General features: G+C 41.1%; 1 protein-coding gene across 8 annotated transcripts in view; it reads left to right on the forward strand.

The window, feature by feature from the left end:
- Positions 1-17035, forward strand: part of CRB1 (crumbs cell polarity complex component 1) — a 163124-nt gene that overhangs the window by 105773 nt on the left and 40316 nt on the right. For 7 of the 8 annotated variants that reach the window (XM_048861063.2, XM_075131550.1, XM_075131549.1 and 4 more), the window contains 4 exons: positions 3425-3975; positions 4343-4508; positions 9250-10156; positions 12275-12403. In XM_048861063.2, coding sequence (XP_048717020.1) covers positions 3425-3975; positions 4343-4508; positions 9250-10156; positions 12275-12403 — 1753 coding nt within the window. The remainder of the gene's footprint in view (positions 1-3424; positions 3976-4342; positions 4509-9249; positions 10157-12274; positions 12404-17035) is intronic. The other variant, XM_048861064.2, reaches the window with a different exon arrangement.

Genomic DNA, 17035 nt, shown 5'->3' on the forward strand with positions numbered 1-17035 from the left:
GAATGAATAAAATATTGAACAAATGAAAAAAATTAGACATTTAAAAAAAATCATATCTGAGCTTTCACCGGCAGATTAAGCCTGACAGTCAATAGCATCATTTTACCAACCAACCTAGGGAGAATGAACAGCCTGAGGATTGGTAATCGGATCTTTGGTTAGCTGGTTGAAGTCCATCCCAGGGTAAGAGTTACCAATAACTGTTACCATCTGAGAGCTGCCTGGTTGCCTCTGTGAAATGAGTCAATTTCCCACTGAACATGCACCCACATCTCAAAAACCATTTAACTGGCATTCTTATGGGCAGAATCAGCAGAAAGGCCAAAACCTGAATAGGCCTGGAAATTGAATTACCCTCACTTTCCTCCACATTAGGGTTGCCAGTCCTCCAGGATTGTCCTGGAGTCTCCAGGAATTAACAATGAATTTTTAATTAAAGATTATGTCATGTGATGAAATCTCCAGGAATTCATCCAATCAAAGTTGGCAACCCTACTCCATGTGATCCTCCACGTACGAGCTGAGGCAAACTGGAGGGACAATATGAGGTCCCTGTATTGCTGTCTGCTATGCTCTACCGGCTATGTGGATAAACAGAGTGCGCCATTCTCCAGGGTTGTAAATATAGCACCTTTCTGGAACACTTTGAACTGGACCCTCCCCTCCTTTCTCAGCAAAAGCCTACTGAGCTCAGACTGGGAGTTTTGTCTGAGGAAGGTGTGCAGGATTTGGCCCTGTATTCACACACAAATGCCCCCCACCCCTTGGTACAAATTACTAAGTTTCTACTAACACATGATAATTTGGGGATGAAGAAAAGACAGTTCATTTTTTAAACCAGGCAGTCTGGAAAAAAATGAAGAGCATCAGCAGTGCCCTAGCTAGATTCAAAGGGCCAGATCCTCAGCTGGTGCAAGTTGGCATAGCTGCATTGAAGGCAATGAAGCTACACTGATTTATACCAGCTGAGGATCTGGTCCCAGGGGGTTATTGGATGTATTTCACCAGAAAGCTGCATCTTGAAGTCCCTTTCAAAATGTTTAAATATTATATCATTTCATGTGCTGTATTTAATAGTTATTGATACCTTATTTCTTTTTTTTTTAATGTAAAATGATAAAGTCTGAGAGGTAATTCTAACAGACTGCTTTGAACTCCAGCTGTAATTTATCCAAAGGTTTGAAAAGCAACTTTGGAGTGTAGGAGAACATCTGGTAAATATGTTTGACTCTTTATATGAAGTGAAATGAAAACCATTCAGGGCCGGGTGAGGCTTATTCTTGCATTAGAACTGTTGAGAATGATTAAAAAGTATTTGGTATTTTTTTCTACTAACCACAATATTCCTTGCAAATCATACCACCATGCCACTTTGATACATGGATGTTAGATATATGCAGGACTTAAAACAGTATGGCATTGGGGAGGAAGGGACTTGTGGCGAGGGATAACATAAGAAATGCTGGTGTCCTTTTGAAGAAAAGTTGCTGCCAAGGATTTAATTGACGTGAGGCAATATTTTCACTACATATACAAAATAACAAACAGATGTTGACTTATTTTGATCAGCATCCAGATGTAGAGACACAAGAGGTTAATATTGACCAAGGGGATGCTAAGTGTCCCATCAAACCCAAGATCAGATTCAGTATTTTTTTTGTGTGTGTGTGGCAAAGTAATAGAAAAATTTCAAGTACAGTATTACCTTTTTCTAAGACTCACCCGTCCTTCGGAGGTTGCAAGGCTCCTATGCTCCAGCTCCTCACTCCATTAGAAATGCTCGCTTTTTTTCACATGGAAAATGCTTAGTTCTCAAGGACTGCCTTCTAGAGAGGGTGCACTCTACAATGCTCTCATGCCTCAAAACACCCATTCCAGCAAAAGGGAAGATTTATTTCTACATGTCATGGTTTTAACAAGCAGATAAAGAAAGAAACGTGGATAATCTCTTTCATAAAATTAAAATATTTCATACGTAGTTATTTATGAAATTGTCTATTCAGGAGCAAGTCGGGGATTTATTCCCCTTACTAAATAATATTACTGTGGCATATGGTAACACCCTGGTTGTTAAAGGATTGTTAGGGTTTCCACAGTCAATCCCCTATTTTCATTGGTTTTATAACCAAGTTATAAAAAAAGTTGTGCTGCAGGCAGAAACTTGACATATGAGTTTTACTGCACAAAAGAGGACTCTGACTCTTTAGTTACAGGAGCGATTTCTTTCTTTAAACCAGGTTGACACTTTTTATGCATTTGACATGCTAAAAAAAAAATAGCTCTTGAAAGTGTTTAGGCAGAAAGCCTACAATATGGAGAACAAGATTTTGAAACTTAAAAAATGTAAAACGAATAGAAATACTGTGGTTCAAAAAGCTGATGCATCAGAATAAATAGTTTCAATTACAGTGGTTTGGGAGACATTTTCTGTTCTTAATTAAAAATCCCTAGCTTCATTATGGAAAATAGAGAGTGACAGAAAGAGAGGAGTTCTGGTTTAATCATCTTAACTGATAAACACAAATTTTTAAAAAAGTGTCTTGGATTCTAGATCATTTGCCTACCCCGGTGGTACAGCAGTGTCATGTGTTGGCAGAGACTGATCATATATAGAAATGACAATTTGGGAGCCAGAGTCACTGATGGATCTAGGCTGATGCAGATCAGCATAGGTGTAATCTGCCAAGGGAATAAAGGGCTATCACAGCTCCAGAGTGGGTGGTGATGTGTAGAAACCAAAGAGAAAATAAGAGCATGTGCTAAATCAGCATATGCTCTTATCAGCCTCTTTGTTTGGAGACCTAGTCCTGATTTAACATTGTCCACTTTCCTTGATGGGAATGTTTAGGGAGTATATGTAGGGGAAACATTTCCTGCCCTCCCTGAGGATAAATCCCTAATGGTGCATAGGGGTCCACTTGGAATGGGTTACACTTCCCTACGCCAGCAGTAGTGCATATGGTCTTGGGGTGAAATCCTACCCCCGCTGAAGTCAATCACAAAACTTCTATTAACTTCAGTGGTGCCAGGATTGTACCCTTGGTTTTTAGGGGATGATAACAGTTAGGTTGGGCTCAAAATACACCCTTCTTATGACCAGTACAAATAACTGTGCTGGAGTCTGCCCTGAGAAACCATCTGGATACACATCCTCACAAGATGTACAGAAGCTGCAAAAGGGGAAGAATGTGGTGTAATAATGTACCTTATAGCACCAAAATAAAGCCTAACCCTGCTCCCATTGAAGCCAATGTGAATTTTCCCATGGAAGCCACTCAGACCAGAATCAAATCCTTATTTTGTCCTTAAATGCTAGCAGGTGCCTCTCTTTATTAGTGGTAGATGTTTGATCATTGTGCTGCCTGCATTAGTCAATTAGTCTTAAATTATTTTATTTTCTCTCTCTTTCCTCCCTCATTTCAAGAGTACATGCCAGGCCGATTTGGACGTGAGGACTCCTCGGGGTATGCTGCTTTTTCTGTTGATGCTGGTCAGAACGAAAACATGACTATATCAATGTTTGTCCGAACACGGAAGTCTTCTGGCTTGTTACTAGCTGTGAGGAACAGTACATCTCTGTATATAAGGATCTGGTTGGAAGATGGGAAACTAGTCATGTTAGCCTCAAATTCCACCAAATTGTTCGGCACATGGACTGTGAGTGATGGAAATTTTTACTTAATATCATTAAAAATACAGCCAAATAGGGCTGAATTGTTCCAGTCATCTCAACAGCTAGGCTACATTTCTACTCCAATACTAACAGTCCAAAGTAGGGATATTCTCTATATTGGAGGACTACCAGACAAACAAGAAACTGATATAAATGGTGGGTATTTTAAAGGCTGTATCCAAGATTTAAGACTGAATAACCAACAACTGGAATTTTTCCCCATTACCACATCACTGTATTCTGTCATCAACCGAACACTGATCAACGTGACCCAGGGCTGTACTGGTGACAATCTTTGCAAGGTGAGGATGCCATTTCTCAAAGCATGTTTCCATGTTTAGAGCAAGGACTCCTCTTTTGGCCCATGAATGTTCCCATGCAATATGTGACAGTAATGACATCTTAAACAAATAAACATGCTGGTAAGAGCAGATTTTGCTGAATAGTGCTGAACATCGTGGGCATCAGCAGCAAAATATATGGGGTTATGAAAGGTGAGGTAAGGATAACCATTTACTAAACCTGCTATCCATGCATGGAACCTGTAAGGCTTTATAGCTTTCAATCCAAAGTAAACACAATTCTGTTTTATCCCAAGCAATCCTGCCTTCCCTTGTGTGGGACTCCACTGCTACTTGCTAACACTTTGTCTCTACTCTTTCCATTTAGTCCAACCCTTGCCACAATGGCGGCATTTGCTATTCTATCTGGGACGACTTCACTTGCACATGCCCCCCAAACACAGCAGGGAAAGCATGCGAGGAAGTTAAGTGGTGTGAGCTCAGCCCTTGTCCTCATGAAGCACAGTGCCAGCTGGTACACCAAGGATTTGAATGTAGGTACATTTCTATCATCCCTATAACCTCTGGGAAACTGAAACAACTTCAGATAACGTTGATTTTCATGACCTGTTCAATTAAATCAAGCATTCCAATTCTCATGCAACCCAGCAGAATTTTGTTTGTTGTTAATGATGATAATATAAAATAATAAATAATAGAATCTTGATCACTGCTATTAAAAGTATTATGAATGGAATAATGGGATACTAAAATTCAAGTTTCAGCCATCATCTGTGGCTGATCACAAATTAAGATCCATTTAATCTTGGGCCTCTTTTTTAAAATTACCCTTCCATTTTGAAAGCAGTGGAGTGAGGATTCAGATAATATTGCCTGCAGGGGCTTTACTCTTCAGTTAATCAATGCATCTACTTGGCATGTTTATAAAATAGACCACTTTGTTCCATCAGAGCACCACTGCAAGGAGATAAGACGATTAATCTTAAGATGTTCTCCCTCCTCCGGAAAGACATGCCAGATGACATACTCCTGCACACTGCTTTATTCCATTTTCTTAAAGTGAAGGATCTTTAAAAGCTATCTTAAGCATCCTAACACTAGCAATGCATTTGAAGGATAGTCATTTCAACTGGTATCTTAATAAAGAGCATGAGAATTCCAAGAAGCTTGTTCATTTGAAAATTAATGACCACTACTTATCATAAGAACATTTGCCAATGTGTTGGATATCGCTTTTCTATTTCCCCTCCCTTGAAATAGCATGGAATTTAAAAAGCACGCTGAGATTTTGTTATGGTGTTTTCCAAAAATCATCCTTTTTTCTCCAAAAATACCCCCATGATGCTGTGAAGCAAGATTACTGTACACAAAGTGCAATGGAAGCAGTTAGAATAGCTGACTCCTAGGAACTGAAGAGTTGGTCAGCAAAAGATTTCTAGCATAGACGAAACGGAGCACCCTGCAAATAGATCCATATGATGCAGGTTATTGTTGAGACAGGAAAAAGAGGTCAGTCAGAGTGAGTATTAAAACACATTTATATTTTAAAATACATAGTTATATTTATATCCTAAATAACATATTACACATTCTCTTTGATTATAAAAATCTAATAGGTGATATCTTATCAACAATTTTAGCTGATTATAGTGGAGTATAAACATATGGATGGGAAGTAATTGCACTGTTTCCTTTTGCTAAAAAACAAGGCAATCTACATCTTTAGCAGTCTTTAACTTTAGATCTCAGTGTTCTTTTATGTGGCAATGGTAAGGGGTTGCCATAATGGACATTCATAAACTCCTGGGAGACAGATATGTATCTTTAATTATCTCTTTGTTTCCATGCATTAGTTTCCAAACTTCTATGTAGACAGACATAATAATATTCCCCTAAACTCACAGACAATAGAACTGAATCGGTTTGTTGTTATTATTGTTTATTATTAGTACTGAGGTGTGTAACAAGGGCCTCCACTCGCCGCTAGGGTAATGCCTCCTTCTGGCCACTCTGGGGATTAGTTCACAAGGTCAACGCCTCTCCTAGTGGTTACACACCATTGTTCCATCTCTCTCTCTGGTCTGCAGCCCCTCTCTTCCTCCAGGAAATGCAGCATCTTCTTTGTGACTTGGCCCTTTGGCTAGGTCACTCAGCGTTCCACCCTTCCGAGGTATAGTCCGTCAAGTCTCTACAACATGCAGCCAAGGTCTGTTCAGTCCCCAACTTTGCTGCTTTCTCCCTGGGCTGCTTCCTACTGTGGCACTACCCACTTCTTTGGTGTTTGCCGGCCTCTCTTCTCCCTCATCTTAGTGAGCAACTGTGAGCTACTTGTATCTATAGCCCCCAAACACACCTCCCTTCTGCCAGGGAGTGACTGCAGACTACCTCCCCACAGCTGCCTTCCTGCTATCAGCTCCCTGGCTTTATAGAAGACCTGCCTGTTCCTGCACAGGTGAGCATCCCCTAATTAGGGCTTTCCTCTCGGCCTTCAGCCTAATAAGTTAACTGGCCCATCTGGCGTGCATTAACCCCTTCAGGGCAAGTGTGGGGTGGACACCTAGAAGCCCCAATCAGCAACTGGGGTCCAGCTGTGATAGGTGCTATACACACATATAATAATTTCAGATCCTGCACTAAAAAGCTTGCATTGTAGGTCTATGATGAAACACAACAGGTAGGTAGATGTGGGAGGCAATAAGTAGATGTGGGAGGCACAAGGTAAGAGACAGATAATTATGATCACTGTCACAAACAGGAGTAACAGCACACTCGCCAGCTAGTCATTGCCAAGTGCTTAATAATGTCCACACAAGAGTGTTTTTAAGTTTTTGATTGAAAAAATCTTAGTTGGTTGTCTCTCTGAGAACTGAAGTAAACTTTGAAAATACATACATTATAAACACTGATGTTTCCAAATGCCATAAGTTATGCTAGGAAAACTGTTTCTGTTCACGTTCCCATTTTATGAGGCACAAGAGTTGGTATGCCAAGAGACATAATGGTACATCCATTGCCTTAGCATTTAGAGTACACATGCATAATGTGATCATTCACAGTGCTTAGTGTCTATATCTCCATTCCCAAACTATTTCAAATAAACTTACTTTCTAGTATTTACAGTAAAGTGAAGGGCAGATTCTTTTCTTGTGAGGTTTCCCATTAATAATCCCTTATTGGTAATCCCAAGGGTTATTTCAGCCAAAATTTGCCACAATTGGGAAAGAATGCCCACAGATATCCTAGCAATCTGCTTTATCTGACCACCACAGCTCTCACAAACCCTAACACCCATACAGATTTGAACTGAAGCATGAATAGGAGACATTTCCTTCTCTCTTCCCTCCCCCTATATCAGAAGTGGGCAAACTACGGCCCGCGGGCCACATCCAGCCTGCAGGACCATCCCACCGTCCCCGAGCCCCTGGCCAGGGAGGCTAGTCCCCATCCCCTCCCCCGCTGTCCCCTCTCTCCTGGAGTGATGCTGCCATGTGGGCAGCGTGGCTTGTGCCCACCCACCTCCCAGGCTTTCCAATAAGCCTGTCCTGCTGCTCTGAGCCGCATGGTAAGGGGGCAGGATGTCCCGGGGGCAGTTAGAGGACAGGGGGCGGTCGGATGGGGCGGAGGTTCAGGGAGGGTGGTGGTCAGGAGACAGGGAGGGGGGTTGGATGGAGGGGTTCTGGGGGGAAGTTAGGGACGGAGGTCCCGGGAGGGCACGGTCAGGGGACAAGAAGTGGGTTGGGGGTCCTGGAGGGCCTGTCAGGGGGCAGGGGTGTGGATAGGGGGACCAGGGGGATGGTTAGGAGTGAGGGGCCCCGGGAGGGGGTAGTCAGGGGACAAAGAGCAGAGAGGGGTTGGATGGGTCGGAGGTTCTGAGGGGGGCAGTCAGGGGGCAGGAAGTGAGAGAGGGCCAGGCAGTTTGCGGTGGCACAGCCTTCCCTACCCAGTCCTCCATACCATTTCGTAACTCTGATGTGGCCCTTGGGCCAAAAAGTTTGCCCACCCCTGCCCTATATAATAGCACACACCCTGAAAAAGCCTGGAATGCACATTTAAAATCTGACTGTTTTTGTCTATTAAAATGGACAAAATGCCAATGAAAAAATGTCAAATATATGTGTAAAGATCAGATTATCAGGCCCTAAAAATGGACACAATTCTGTTCACTAAACTACACTCACAGCCCTATGCGATTAGGGCTATATTCCCCTCCAAGTTCCATCAGTGCAGCATCACTGAAGTCAGTGGAAATATGCCAGTGTGAAATTGAGGGAACATCAACATCATGGGCCTGAATTTCCTTACATTAGTTTTACACTCGTTGTAACTCCACTGACTTTAGTGGAATATTCCTGATTTGTGACAGTGACTCACAATCAAAAGTTGTTGCTTTATATAATCATAATCATCCTAAATTGATAAACCCCCCTAAAGATACTTTTTCACAAAGGAGAGAAATGGAAGTAGGAGGGTTTCTATTTTTTCTGCAGTTCTGGAACTACTCGGTGTTTACAAAGATTGTAAATTCAGTCAAGTACTGTATCAACAACACATGAACTAATTATTAGACATTCTTTGTAATTCCTACCATTGGCTAATACACCTATTTACCATCTTGGAAAAAACAACACATAAATTAACACCAGCCACTACAGTTCTATTCAGCCTGAATTTCACAAACCTTTACAAAGTTATTTCCCCAGCTCAACAGCTGTTGTAAATCATCCCAGCTCCATTGATTTCAGGAGAATTATGCTGATTTTCACCAGCTGAGGATTGGACCTTTATTATTGTTTATTCGTTAAGTGTGGCACGAGACAAAGAAATAGGGCTTGATTCTGATCTCACATGCATTCATTTTATACTAGTGTTTCTCTACCGCCTTCCATGGAGTTACTCCTGATTTGCACAGCCTTACATGAGATCAGAATCAGGGTCACAGTTGCAGCCTAAGAGAGAGTGAGAGTTTAGACAAAAACACTTAGCATGCCGCAGAGGTTACAACATTTAGGGCTAGATCCTCAGCTGATGAAAATCAGCATAGCTCACTGACTTCAGTGGAGACAGGGATTGGCATCTTACTCTTATTTTTTAAAATGAGAAGCCAAGAGGCATAATATTGACACTGATTAGAATTTGCATGCTTCATGGAACGAAGTGGAAAGATTGAAATTACAAGAGGCAGGCAGCCTGGCACAGTGGAGTAGGGAAAATGTTGCACAGGTATCAATCGTAAATTGGCCTGCTTTCTCAACGGATATTATTATCTTTGCACAGGTGTTGCCAATGCAGTGTTTAGCGGCAGAAGCAGTGCAATATTTTACAGAACCAATGGGAAGATACGGAGAGACCTCACCAACATTGTCTTTGGCTTTCGGACTAGGGATGCTGATGTGATACTGCTGTATGCTGAGAAGGAGCCAGAGTTCATTACCATTCGCATTCAGAACACCAGGCTAGTGTTTCAGCTGCAAAGCGGCAACGGCTTTTACGTGCTGACCCTAGCTAGTTCACAGCCCGTGAATGATGGGAAATGGCACCAAGTGATTCTCTCGATGACAGAACCCCTATCCCAGTCGTCTAGATGGCACATTGATATAGATGATAAAAAAGACACTGCAACGAGTACAGTCGCCACAGGAAGCCTCAACTTCCTAAGAGAAGAAATAGATATTTATGTTGCCGACAAAGCTTTTGACAATCTGGATGGCCTAAGGGGATGCATGAGCACTATAGAAATCAGCGGCATTTATCTCTCGTACATTGAAAATTATGGCGGTCACACAAAAAAACCTCAAGAAGAGCAATTCCTCAAAATATCTGCAAATTCTGTTGTTACTGGCTGTTTGCAATTGGATGCCTGCAGCTCTGATCCCTGTATGCACGATGGGATATGTGAAGACTTATATAGTTACTATCGTTGTACGTGTCCCAAGGGATGGACTGGCATGCACTGTGAAACCAGCATTGATGAATGCTTTTCAAACCCCTGCATTCATGGAAACTGCTTGGATAGAATCGCATCCTATGAATGCAGATGTGACCCTGGTTATACTGGGGTAAACTGTGAAGAGGACATAGACAACTGCCGTGGTCACCTGTGTGCAAATGGGGCAACTTGCATAGATGGAGTTAACACTTATTCCTGCCTGTGTGCTGGTAACTTCACTGGAAAATTTTGCAGGTATTATAAATAAGAAAGCTTCAGAAGCTAAAAGAAAAGGAGTACTTGTGGCACCTTAGAAAGCTTATGCTCAGATAAATTTGGTAGTCTCTAAGGTGCCACAAGTCCTCCTTTTCTTTTTGCGAATACAGACTAACACGGCTGCTACTCTGAAACCTGTCAGAAGCTAAAGAAACTCCTGCCATCAGAGCTCACCTCTCAGATGTTTTCCAAATTGTTTAAATTAAACTGAGAAAAGATCAACCCCTACATCAATCCTACATTAATAGTGAGGCCACGCTTACACAATGGGTCCTACAGCAGTATAGCCATGGCACAAAGCTGTGCCACTGTAGTACCACAGCATAGATGCAAAGAAAGGGTTTTTTCTGTCACTGTAGGTACTCCACCTCCCCTAGTGGTGGTAACTAGGTCAACCGAAGCATTGTGCTGTTGGCCTGCTGTTGGCCAAATCTACACCAGCGATTACGAAGGCATAGCTACAACACTCAGGGATGGGAATTGTTCATACCTCTGAGCTCCATAGTTATGTCAACCTAAATTTAAGTAGAACAGGACTTAGGTTTTCCCTGCAGAATTATTACCCCACAGACATTCACATTTCAAAGGAATCTAGGGAAATTGTGCAGATCTTGTATTCTGTTGGATCACCAATATAATGTGTACATAGTGTTTTATTCAGGTAAATCCAAATAACATGTACTTTGCATTTGTCTCTGGGTAAAATTTTCAAAAGCATCCAAGTTACATAGGAACTTTGGCTCCTAATTCACATAATTTTGTTTGTCTGTTGGTTGAAAAGGCTCTTTTAGTGTCTCTGGAAGCCATTTACGGGGCCAAAATAATAGGAAATTGCTTTCCTCACAGAACTTCCACCATCCAGAATTGAAATGTAATGAGGAGACCAGAGACGGCTTTATTTCAGCCCCATACATGGCTCCTTGAGATGACAGAAACTGACTGCACTGGGAGTTTTGCCTGAGTAAGGACTTGCAGGATTAGTCCAATAAACTTGAAGACAAATAAAATACTGGGTCCCTTTTGTTCTTAATTGGTACAGAGACTGGACCATAAGGAATTATAGTCCATTGTCTTCAATGGAGTTACACTGATTTACACCAGCTGAAGATCTGACCCTCTAATTTCATTTAAAACTCAGACAAACTTGAAAACAATATATTTTGAGCCATTACCAAATTTTGTTTTTGCATTTGACGTACTATGTCCTATACACAGATTCTTTCAGATAAAGTGCTAAATTATATTGCTACCAAATAGCTCCAAGACACTCACCTAAACAAAGGATTTGGCCCATTTTTTGCCTCAGAGTGAATTATTAAATTTGTATTACTGGAGCTTGGGAAAGCCAGTTGAACTGATGTGAAATTAAGTTTTTGAGATTCACTGTTGCTTGGTATCACACTTTCCTTCCTTTGTAGACACCCCCTTTAGTAACTGAATTTCACTCAGCAGCAAAGATAATAAGTATGCCAGATAGCAACTGAATAGAAGCATACAGGTCTGGAGCGTTGTTCCCTGCAAGAAAACTGTGCAGACCGTAGAAGATGTCTGTCTACATGCAGTGCATCCTTCTAGAGATTCACAGCTGTGTGCTGATTTACAGCCAGATTGTGCCACCCTTACTCACATTGAATAGTACCTTACCCAAGGAGCCACTGAAGCTGATAGGCACCTTTGTGAAGTAAAGTACAGCTTACTGTGAGCCCAATGACAGATTTCAGAGTAGCAGCCGTGTTAGTCTGTATCCGCAGAAAGAACAGGAATACTTGTGGCACCTTAGAGACTAACCAATTTATTTGACATGTTCCATTCTATGCATGCGATGAAGTGGGCTGTAGCCCACAAAAGCTTATGCTCAAATAAATTTGTTAGTCTCTAAGGTGCCACAAGTACTCCTGTTGTTTTTGTGAGCCCAATGCTATTAGAATTTGACCCTTATTAAAGCAATTCATCTGTAAAACAGAAAACCTAAACGCATTCAGCTGAAACAGACTAGCATTTTAATATGGTGTTAAATAAATGAATGAGGGAAAATTAGATTTTACCTGAAATAAATAAAGAGTTATTAATTGCTGCTGTTGTCTCTTATTCATCTAGGCACATCAGGCTTCCTTTTTCCGTCTGTGGGAATGAGAAGAGAAATCTCACTTGTTACAATTATGGCAACTGTACTGAGCTCAAAGGCGAGTTGAGATGTATGTGCCTGCCAGGCTTTAGTGGAGAACGGTGAGACACTTCAGAACTTTATGTGCACTTTCCCTCAGCAGGTTATTGTAGGAATATTGGATTGTCTTTTTCCAACATGAGTTCCAGAATGGCTCCTTTTTGGATATCCAAAATTAGTGATTGAAATGGTACCTCACCTGCTGCAGACTTCCTGCAGCAATGAGACACAGTTCAGTCTATTCAAAATGAGCTAGAGTTAGAACTGGGCAAAATGTTTTTGATTCATGTTATTTGCAAAAAAACAACAACAAAAAACAGTTTCAGGTCAACTGAAATTATTTTTGAATTCAGGTCAAATTTGCCAAATAGTTTGGCTGGAAATTTAAAATAAAAAGTTTGGAAAAGTCTAAACATGTTGTTTTGATATTGTTAAAATGAAACATTCCAATTTTTCATTTTGAAACAACAAACGTTTCATTTTGAAATTTGCCTATATTTTATTTTTTTTAAGTGTTAAAAAACTCAAAAAAGAAACAAAATGTTTTGTGTTGAACAAAACAATGTGGTTGAACCAAAACAATTTTTTCCCAATATTTTGGTTCAGCCAGCGAACCAAAAATCAGTTATTTGCCAAGCTTAATCCTCTCTTTGCTAAATATGACTTCCAGGGTTTCACAGCATGAGAATCTGATTTCTACAAAAGTCAATAGTCAATGGGTCAAATTCATCCCTAGTGTAACTCCAATTACTTCAATTACAGATGAATTTGACCCAAGATGCTTTTTTTCTTAAATAACATTCTACTGATCCCATCTCCCTCTGCGTACAAATATTCCTGGCTTTATGTCGGTTTCAAACACAACAAAATAGAACAGTATAATTATTTTATCTCTCTGTGTATAGACACTTAAACACACAAATCCTCATATAATACACAAATAGACAGACATAAAACTAATGGTTTTATTTTAACTGACATCCAATGGAAATAAAAGAAGTGTACTCTCACAGGGGAAGTGTTATGCACAGAACACCCACTCATATTGTATCTTGCCAGTTTAGAATCAAATTCTAAAACAATTATAAAAACAAAATTGGTTAACTTCTTTTATATATATATATATAGGGCAGCTCTTAGCACGAGGATCCACCAACTTCACTCGTGACTAAATTTGTAGTGGATGGTGTACACCTCCGCAACCCATATTTATTGTCTATTATATTATTCCCAATTCTCTATATTTTCCTGTATCCTCAGTCAAGACTGGGGGCCCATTGTTCTAGGTGCTGTACAAACAGAGGAAGACATGGCCCTGACACCTATAGGTTATCCCGAGGTTTGTTCAGAAGCATTCAGCTGATAGCAAGAGAGGAAATACAGTACAAAGAAGGTAGAAAATATAAAACAAATGGTTTTGCTCGCTCTCTCTCAGCACAATGAAAATTAAATCAGTGGTATAGAAAGTCCAAAGGCCCAGTGGGCCTGCAATATGTAGCCTTAGCACATTCAGAAAATCTTTCAAGAAAAGGTTTCTCCCTCTCTCTCTCTTTAACACCCACTGACTTTGTGGAATCACTGCAGTAAGTCATAAATGATGGATGAAATAAAAAATTGTGGCCCACCCAGTACAGAGTGCACTTGGCAATTGCTGCTGTGCTGTAATATTTAATTCAGGCATCCAGAAAGGCCCCTTGCCAACCCCAGAAGATTTGGAGAAGAAAAACGGTCTCAACCACTTTTTTGGTGTGTATTTATCTTGGAGCTTCAGGGTAGGTGGAAAGTGCTTTTTCCTTCTTCCTTTCACTCTTAGGCATCTTGCTAACTAAAGCTTTAGAAATAAGAGTCCTTCTTTATATCCACACCCACTGGCTGGCAATAACCTCTATTTTATGGTTCCCAAGGTCCTACTACTGAGTGGTGATCCAATAGTGAGCATACTGCATGGTAACATACCACTGCAATGAGACATTCTACACCTTATTCTCTTTTTTAAATCCTAAATAGCCACTGTATTTATTCTCCTTTTTTCCGGGTTGCCAAAATGTTGTAAGGTAAACTAGCAGTGTCTTTCTCTTTGAAGACCTTTAGTAAACTAAATCAGACAGAACACACACAAGATTTATTTTACCAGAACAAATGCAAACTATTTCACATAATGGGATATTAAAAAATACACCATCTCCATGATTGATTGGACTGATATTACAGATATTTTCCTTTAAAAGTATAACTAATCTCTAAGAAAGGGTTTGATCTACAACCTAAGGAAATCAGTGGGTGTCTTTCCACAGAATGCAATGGACTTTGTGTGAGGACCAAAAGAAAGAATTTGATCGTTGTTAGAGATGGACAAGTTATTCCTCAGTAGAGTTGGTCAGACTGTTTATTGCAAAGAAATTATTCACTGAATTTAGGCTGGGATTTTCAACTTGACTAAGGGACTTATGTTTCCGGCTTCCACTGCTATGGCTCTTTTTCCTGTATGTGAACCAATCTTGATTTATTTTTGTATGTATGAATTCATTTGTATTCGTAAGTATTTGCCAACTAGTTTGATGAACAATTTTTGTTTCAGATTTTTGAGGACTGTAATTGATCCACTAAGTAAGATAGTATTTTTTCTGTTCCTGATTGGTGAATGTAGAAAATTCAAATGTGACTGTTTGATATGAAAACCAGCCCTTCCCCAAATGCTTATGCAAACAAACTTGTTGGCATGAATGTTTGCAGTTGGACATGACTTTGGTTAAACTGAACAGCTTTTAGTAATTTGGACAAAAATCCACACATTTACATTTTCAGGAACAGACCAGGTCTTCTAATCAGATGTTATTAAGGCTGGTTAATTGTCCTCACTAAAAATGGGGAAAATGTAGTCACAGCAAAAAATACTGAAGTCATAATTTTAGTTTTAAAAGTTAGTCCTGGCACACTCTTTTAATTAACAATAAATTGTTTTTTGTGATGGTGTTGTAGCCATGTTGGTCCCAGGATATAAGAGAGACAAGACGGGTGAGGTAATATCGTTTATTGGACCAACTTCTGCTGGTGATGGAGACAAGCTTTTGAGCTACACAGAGCTCTTCTCCAGGTCTGGGAAACATCACATCCACCATAATCTCTCTGCCATCAACAGGACAGTCCCTGAAATCCAACCACCAAATAGTGATCAAATCCACAGACAAAAGGGGCATTGTCATAGACCTCAACTATGATGACTACACTGACAAGGCCAACTGACAACTGTTCAACACCACCTATTATAAAGAACTCAGAGATGACCCCATACCACAGTTTACCCAGAAATATAAGGATATCATCAAATCCTTCCCCAAACAACGCCAAGAGAAACTCTACAACCTCATCCCCATGAACCAACCACAGGGACTGTCTACATCCTTTCTCAGATATACAAACAAAGGAACCCACAGCACTCATCATATCTGGCCACAACACTCTTACTGAAAAAATATCGCAACTCATGGAAGCCATCCTCAAACCATTCACCACCCAAAAGGCCAACTTCCTCTCGGATACAGCCAACTTCCTCCAGAAACTCTGCAACATTAACAACCTTCCACAGAACACCATTCTTATCACCATGGATGTCACTTCTCTCTACACAAACATTCCTCACAATGATGGCCTCAAATATTTACAAGATAATGAACAACCCTCAGATATCCACCCCAAACATATCGCCAAACTCATCCATTTCATCCTCACTCGTAACAGTTTTACATTTAACAACAACCACTTTGTCCAAACCCTGGGAACATCCCAATATACCAACTTCTTCATGGGCCACTTTGAAGAAGAATTTCTGGACAATGCACCATGAAATCTATGATATCCCTTGATGATCTTTTTATTTTTTGGACAGATGACCTAAACTCCCACATAGACTTCCACCACAGCTTCAACCACCAACCATCCATTAAACTCTCTCTAGAACACTCCCACACTAGCATCAACTTCCTGGATGCCATGATCAGCTTCAGCAATGGAACCCTACAGACAATTATATACAAGAAACCCATAGACCACCACACCTATCTTCACAGGTCCAGTAACCATCCCAAACACACCAAGAAATGTGTTATCTAAGCCATAGACTGGTGCCTCCCCATACTGGGAAAGGGGCACAATCTAGAGGGGAGGACACATGACCTCCCCATGTGTCTCCTCCACACCCCACCCTTGCCAGGGGCCTGCACACTCTCCCTGCCACCTTCCCACCCCAAGTTATCTGTGGGGGGAAGGGGCTCTGTCCTTCCACTGCACCAGCTCCTCCCCTGGCACGTTCAGCTGCCCTCCCTGCTGCTCTGTCCAGTGAAGCAGCTGCCTGAGAGAGATCCAGGTTGGGACAGGTGCCATGCATGCTGGCTGGTGGGAGAAATGGGGCTCTGGCTCACTCATCCCCTGTCCCCAGAAGCCAAGCCTGGGTGCGAGGCAACCCACCGCTGCTGCAGGCAGCTACTGCGCTGCACCAGGCAGCGTCCCAGCAGCCAGAAGAGGCTACAATTAAATAGTCCTTTAGCCCAAGCCCCACAACTCCAAGTCCGCTGGCCTGGGCCAGGGTCAGGTTTTTAATTGCAGTATAGACATTCGCTCTGAGTACATTTCCCAGACTTGAAGAAGAGCTCCATGTAGCTTGAAAGCTTGTCTCTCTCACCAACCGAAGTTGGTCC

Source organism: Caretta caretta, chromosome 8 (assembly GCF_965140235.1).
Source record: "Caretta caretta isolate rCarCar2 chromosome 8, rCarCar1.hap1, whole genome shotgun sequence".
NCBI lineage: Eukaryota > Metazoa > Chordata > Testudines > Cheloniidae > Caretta > Caretta caretta.